Raw genomic sequence first — 6,553 nt, 5'->3', positions numbered from 1 at the left:
AAAATAAAATAAAATAAAATAAAGCCAGTGGATCAGGGTCTAGCACATAGTAAGCACTCCGTAGATTCACTCATTTAGCAAATGTTTATTGAAACTTTGATATATGGCCAGGAGCTGTCTTTGGGGTTGGGGATACAACAGAGAACAAACCAGATGTTATCATTCCCAGAGTCACAATAGTTCAAGGCAGAATTTGAATCCAGGTCTCACTGATTTCAAACCCCAGGTTGATTATTAAGTGACAGTATCTACTGTAGTCCAGGAGGCCTAAAGAATGTTCGTAGAGGGTCTTGGCTTAGGGTTTCTTATTAACAGAGTGAACGGGAACCAATCACCAAGTGGAAATGGAGGGTATTGGGCTGTGGTGTGTGGGTCCAGTCTAATTGTTCTTCATCGTCTCCTGGATCCAGTCCACGTATTTGCAGACTTTCGTGTAGACACCAGGCTTTCGAGTGATCGCACACGGATCCTGGCCCCAGGAAATAATGCCTTGAAGAGAGTGGTTACAGACCAGAGGGCCCCCGGAGTCACCCTGGGCACGGGGAGAGAGAACATTGGTGAGAGAAAGCGTTGAGCACGGTGTTCGCCAGGGAGGAGGTGGGGACGGTGCTTAGGAGTGGGGCCGAGACTGAGGATGGGGAGGTACCGGGAATGGTGATAGGTTTGGCGATAAGGCTGGGATTATGGGTGGGATAAAGGATGGGGTTAGGCTCAAAAACGAGTTTGGGGAAAGCTGGAGCTAGAAACGGGGATGGAGCTGAAGTTTGTGCTGAGATCAGAAATGGGAACAGGGGAAGAGATGGATTGGGAGTTGCAGGGGGAGGCGGGTTGAGGTTGGGGATGAAATTGTGGATGTCGGTAAGGATGTCATTGAAGCTGGGGATGGGATGGGGATGTGGTTGGAGACCCAGGCCCTGCCCGCTGACCTGGCAGGAGTCCTTGCCCCCTTCCTGAACACTGGCGCACACCATGGTGTCTGTGATGTTGCTGGGGTAGGCGTTCTCACACTTCTGGTGCTCAATGATGGTGATGTTGGCGCATCGCAAGCTGTGAGGCAGGCGTACTGTGGAAACAGCAGGAGGGGCTGTGGGAATGAGCCCCCTGCCACCGCCCCTAATGCAGTGCTTGCTGTGACCCAGCCCCTGGGTGAATCCCTGTCCTTAGACCCAGCCAACTCACCTCTCTTCTTGTAACAATAGCAACAGCAGTGCTATCCAGCATTTTTTTTTTTTTTTTTAATTTTAAACAGAGTCTTGCTCTGTCTCCCAGGCTGGAGTGCAGTGGCGTGATCTTGGCTCACTGCAACCTGCGTCTCCCGGGTTTAAGCGATTCTCCTGCCTCAGCCTCCTGATTAGCTGGGGTTACAGGCGCACACAACCACACCCAGCTAATTTTCATATTTTTAGTAGAGACGGGATTTCACCACATTGGCCAGGCTGGTATCAAAGTCCCGACCTCAGGTGATCTGCCCACCTGGGCCTCCCAAAGTGCTGGGATTACAGGCATCAGCCATTGTGCCCAACCTGCTATCCAATAAATGATTTATGCCAGTTGCTTGATATACATTATCTCTAATCCAGTCCTGACAGGTGGGTGTAATTATTCTCATTTTATAGAGAAGAAAATCAAGATTCAGAGAGGTGAAGCCGCTTGCCTAAGGTCCTGCAACCAGGAGATTATGGACGTATGATTGCATATCCCGTCTGTCTGATTCCAAGGCCCCAACTTCGGTACCCACCCTCCTCTGTCCTGACGTTTTCCACTCATCCTCTCAACTTATACCACCTTCGTCACTGCGAACTGCATCTCTGATCCCCCGAACCCTTCCACAATCATGACCACACCCTCCCCACCACCCCTTGCCGGGTTCCCCTCTGGAGCTCCTACACTGGGGGCTGGACGTGCTGCCCCAGCCGGAAATGAGGCAGCTGGTGCCAGCGGTGACGCAGCGTGAGGAGAGGGTGAGGGGTCGCACAGCCCAGGTGATGAAGGCTGGCGACGCCATCTTCACCAGCATGATGTCATTGCGGTGGTCTTTGTTGGGGAGGCTGTTGTTGAAGCCGGGGTGGGGGAAGGACTCAGTGGCTGTCCGGGTCTGCTCACAGCCATCCTGCTTCTGGAGGTTGTGCTCCCCCAGGTGAACTATGTAGCGGCTGAGGTGGGAGAGACGGTAGTTGGAGGAGGAAAGGTCGGGGGAGACATGGTTGGGAGAGGTGAGTGACACCTTTGAGGGTGAAGAAACATCACTCCGCTTCCAACCTCTTCCACGTCTCCCACCGAAGCCCCCTTCCCAGCCATAGCCCCATCCCAACCCCATTCATCCCCCCACCTTCAATCCCAACGCAAGCCTGTCAACCTTGCTGACACTACCCGTCCCCATTTCTAATCCCCTTTCCCGCATCCCTATCCCCGAGCTTCTCTCCATCCATCTCCCCATTCCCAGCCCCCTCCCGGCCCCGCCCCAGCCCCCGCACCCACGGCTTGCGGCAGTGGGCTGCTGTCAGGAGCCAGCTGGGGGCAATGAGGGTCGCCCCACAGAGCAACCGCGTCTTCTCGAACAGGGCTGCCTGCCAGGGCTGGGAGTGAGGCTTGCACTCGAACCCCTTGATGATCCTGGTCTCTCCCCCTACGAGCCCTGGAGGGAGTGAGAGCAAAAGGAGGGGCTCAGGAAGGAGAGGTGGTAGACCAGGAGGGCTCCCAGAAATGGGGGTGGGGAGGAGAGAAAGAGGGTGGGTGGTCTGGGCCCTGGTCTGGTGTCCCTCTGGGTTGCGCTGGATGCTGGGACCAGGCATTAAAGGATGAAAATACTTCCATAGGGTCGGGTGCAAATGCCTGTAATCCCAGCACTTTGGGAGGCTAAGGTGGGAGGATTGCTTGAGCCCAGGAGTTCAAGACTAACCTAGGCAAACATAGTGAGACCCTCCCCCCCACCGCCTCCATCTCTACAAAAAATCAAACAATTAGCCTGGCTTGGTGGCAGGTGCCTGTGGTCCCAGCTACAGGGGAGGCTGAGATGGCTTAAGCATCACTTAAGCCCGGGAAGTCAAGACTGCAGTGAGCCATGATGGCACCAGGGCACTCCAGCCTGCACAATAGAGCGAGACCTTGTCTCTGGAAAAAAAAAAAAAAAGGAAATACTTCCATACTGGTTGGTTGGTAGCCCCTGTCCTGTGCGCTTTGACTGACTGCTCCCCCAACTCCAGCTTCCCTGGCCCCTTCCCGGGACCCTTTAGGACCCCCTTGACCTCTCCTCCTTTGGCATTTAAAGGGATTATCTGGAAAGGCATCCAGGCCCTCGTTACGGCTGCTCCCAGGTCGGATGCCTTATGGATTGTTCTATAATTTGGAATCAGCCCTGTCACTGTCCGGACACAGAGGGTTAGGGGATCCCAGAGATGCGAGAGGGAGGCTCCTGCCCTACCCCCATCCCCTGCCGTACCTGTCGCCAGAGCAAGCATGATTAACTGCAGAATCCTCATGGCCTGGAGGGGGGAGGGGCGGGCCCCAGGTTCCTCTGGGAACAAGGAGGGACATGGGGCCGCATCACTTTACAGGGAAGTCGGGGGCTGGATCATGCCCTCTCCTCTCTCCCTCACCTGCTCCTGCTCCCCACTTGAGAGAAACAAGGTTGGGGAAATCCCCTGTTTCTCACAGCACTCAGATCTCCAAACACTTAAAATATATCTTAGGTGTCGAGGGTGGCCTTGGAGAGGGCCTGGTCACAGCTAGAAGCTTCCGAGATACCAAGAACCATGTGGAAGTTGTTGGGAGGAGCTCTGACCGGTAAGTCATGGGCCGGCCCGATTCAAGTCAGCCATGGGACCTCCTCGGCACATGTCAGAGGATGTTTTCCTTCTTGCCTTGAGAGCTGGCCAGGCCCCAGCAGCTTGGAGTGGAAGGACAAGGGGAACCAGACCCCGTTCCGTAGCCACCCCTTTTTCATTGTCTTCACAGCAGAGGGATATGGAGCCTTTGAGGTCTGCTGGAGGGGAGTGGGGGCTCAGCCCCAGAAAATGTCTGGGCCCCCCATCACCCAGCTCGCTGAACCCCTGCCTGCCAAACCCCTGCCCTTTTGAAGGACAGCCAAGCAGAGTTGGGCGGGGCTGGTCAAGGGGAGGGCCAGTGCCCTCAGCTGCCCTGGCCAGCGGGGGTGGGAGCAGAGGGCCGGCTCAGCAGCTGAAGCCATGGAGATCAGAGGTAACTGAGGCTGGGGACAGCCATTGGAGGTGAGAGGTGCAGAGAGAGGCCACGAACCCCCACCCAAGCAGAGAAGGACAGAGCAGAGGGAGAAATGGGTGCCTGAGCGGGACAGGTGTCCTTGGGGAGGGCTGACACCTGGACGTGGACAGGGAGGGATGGCTTCCCTTTCCTCCTGGACTCACGGGCTCTGGGGCTGGGGCTCTGGGGGCCCAGTGGCAGCGGAGGCAGCAGCGGCGGCTACAGCAGGTAGGCTGGGTTGGAGCGCCAGGTGCCAGGCACCAGGCAGGCGGGCAGGCAGGGGGACGGCCCCGGGCGGGCCCAGGATGACTGGCCTCCAAGCCCTGCCTTAATGCCCCAGGGCGGGGTGTGGGCGGGGTGTGGGCGGGGCCCTCCCCGTAGACCTCCGAGGCACCGGCTGCCTGCCTCTCCAAGAGGCCTCTTCTGCCTGCGTCTCAGCCTCCCTCTGTCTGTCTGCGGCCTTCCTTTCCCTCCCGAGTCTCTGAAGCTGTGTCTTGCTCTCCGTGTCATTCTCTGTCACTCAATAATTCTGACTTTGTGTGATTTTTCTCTTTCTGTCCCTACGTGTCTGTCTGCCTTCGTCTGTCCTCATCCCCATCTCCATCTCCAGTCTTCTCTCTCCATCTGGCTCTGTGTGGCCCTTTCTCTAATTCCTTCTATCTTTGTGTCTCAGTCTATCTTTCTACCTCAGTCAGCCTCTCTGACTGCATCTCTGGCAATTTCTCTCGAAATCCCTCTCCTTCCGTCTAACCTCCGTCTCTCTTTTTCCTCCTGTCCCTGTCACTCCCTTTCCACAGCCCCAGCCCAGGTGGGCCCCTGGCCTCCCCTAGGCCGCTCCCTTCTCCTTTGCAAGGAGGGGGGTGCTGGGGTGTCACAGAGGTGGGGCAGGACCGGAGGGTGGGGGAGGCAGGTCAGGGCCTGTGGAAGCTGAGTCCAGGAAAGGGAACAGAGCCCTCGGCTGCGCTCCACCCCAAGGCTCCTCTGGGGCCTTGCTTCTCTGCTGACCCTTCCCCTGCCCGCTTCTCCCTGCCTCCCAGGCAGCCCGACTCCAGCTGTTCACTTACTGGCTGCTGCGAGACCTGTGCCCGATGACTTGCAGTGCTGCAGCCGCCTCAACCTCTGCATCTGCAGAACCCGAGCGCGGATTCCTGCTTCGCCCAGCTTGTTTGTTTTCAGCTAGGTGCCTTCCCTTGGCTTTCCTCCCCTCTCTCCCCTAACCAGATGTGGAGCAAGGCAGGGGAGGGCCTAGGTTCTGACAACAGCCAGCCCTGGCCTCAAACCTAGGTGCTTCCTCTTCCTACCACTATGACTACCCTTATGACGTGGGGACAAGGGACTCCACCCCTGTGAGGCTCAGTTTCTTCATCTGAGAGATGGGGGTGACAGACCTGCTTGCAGGGAAGGTTGGGATCAGGCCTCCAGGAGGGTCCATTTGGAAAGAGCAGACTGCAGGGGGGCTCAGCAAATGTGCCTCCACTGTTATGATCACCCCGCACCCCCTCCCTCCTCCAATTCCCCTTCAGTGCACTTGGAGAGATGGTTTCCCCTCACCTCCCGAGTCCCAGTGGAGACAGAATCCAAGGGGTGGGCAGGAGAATTTTAAGACATAGGCTGCACTCCACCCTCCGTCATTGCATACATATGAGAACAAAGCCACGTCCCACATTAAAGAAACAATGTATGCTTGATTACAAGAAAGTAAACTGCAGTTGAGTAGTGGAAAGAATGTTATGCTTTATGGACATTGGATTAAATGGTCATAAATGTTGACTTTGCAGCTTTCGTCTGGTATTTTGGAGCTAACAATTTTCTTTTTCCTTCTCGGGTCTTTTGTGGACATAAGCTCTGGGCACTGTTTCTATTGTGCTGGATGAAGAAACATGGCTCTTATTTATATTGTTGGATTTTTGCTTTTGAGACAAGGTCTCACTTTATTGCCCAGCCTGGAGTGTAGTGGTGTGATCTCGGCTCATTGCAGCTTCCACCTCTCCGGCTCGGGTGATCCGCCCACCTCAGCTTCCCAAGTAGCCAGGACTACAGGTTCGCGCCACCACACCCAGCTAATTTTTTGTATTTTTGTAGTGACGAGGTTTCACCATGTTGCCAGGCTGATCTCGAACTCCTCAGCTCAAGCCATCCTCCCATCTCAGCCTCCCAAAGTGCTGGGATTACAGGCGTGGGCCACTGTACCCAGCCTGTATTATTATAGGTAACTTTTTCTATTCCATTTCTGAGTAACTACTCAGGGAAGACCCTCATCCTATTTGAGCTTTGTTTTTTGGATTTTGTTTGTTTGTTTTTCTTTCTTTCTTTCTTTCTTTCTTTCTTTTTTTTT

General features: G+C 55.3%; 1 protein-coding gene across 4 annotated transcripts; it reads right to left on the bottom strand.

Annotated features, from left to right (window-relative positions):
- Nucleotides 1-65: 65 nt before the first annotated feature.
- On the bottom strand, nucleotides 66-5,826 carry KLK11 (kallikrein-related peptidase 11). Of its 4 annotated transcripts, none has more exons than XM_011965933.1 (6): nucleotides 5,770-5,826; nucleotides 3,440-3,514; nucleotides 2,479-2,635; nucleotides 1,888-2,153; nucleotides 927-1,063; nucleotides 66-532 (listed from the first exon to the last, which is right to left on the bottom strand). In XM_011965933.1, the coding sequence occupies exons 2-6, from the start codon at nucleotides 3,477-3,479 to the stop codon at nucleotides 380-382; spliced, it is 753 nt and encodes a 250-aa protein (XP_011821323.1). In that variant the 5' UTR covers nucleotides 3,480-3,514; nucleotides 5,770-5,826; the 3' UTR covers nucleotides 66-379. The 4 variants fall into 4 exon arrangements, with proteins under 4 accessions (XP_011821323.1, XP_011821320.1, XP_011821321.1 ...); XM_011965930.1 differs by lacking the exon at nucleotides 5,770-5,826 and adding an exon at nucleotides 5,283-5,529 and having other exon boundaries at nucleotides 1,888-2,224; nucleotides 2,475-2,635; XM_011965931.1 differs by lacking the exon at nucleotides 5,770-5,826 and adding an exon at nucleotides 5,283-5,529.
- Between the last annotated feature and the right edge of the window lie 727 nt (nucleotides 5,827-6,553).

Source organism: Mandrillus leucophaeus, unplaced genomic scaffold (genome assembly GCF_000951045.1).
Source record: "Mandrillus leucophaeus isolate KB7577 unplaced genomic scaffold, Mleu.le_1.0 Scaffold74, whole genome shotgun sequence".
Taxonomy (NCBI): Eukaryota; Metazoa; Chordata; class Mammalia; order Primates; family Cercopithecidae; genus Mandrillus; species Mandrillus leucophaeus.
Note: the sequence above shows the minus strand (reverse complement) of the source record. Positions and strands in the feature narration are given on the sequence as shown.

Bases quoted from the DNA above. Each gene is read 5' to 3' on its own strand.
- KLK11 (XM_011965930.1), bottom strand. From the start codon at position 5,343: ATGCAGAGGTTGAGGCGGCTGCAGCACTGCAAGTCATCGGGCACAGGT. The intron at 3,515-5,282 runs GTAAGTGAACAG...CCTTGTTCCCAG, and splicing joins CACAGGTCTCGCAGCAGCCA to AGGAACCTGGGGCCCGCCCC. The intron at 1,064-1,887 runs GTAGGAGCTCCA...CTGTTTCCACAG, and splicing joins CAGCACGTCCAGCCCCCAGT to TACGCCTGCCTCACAGCTTG.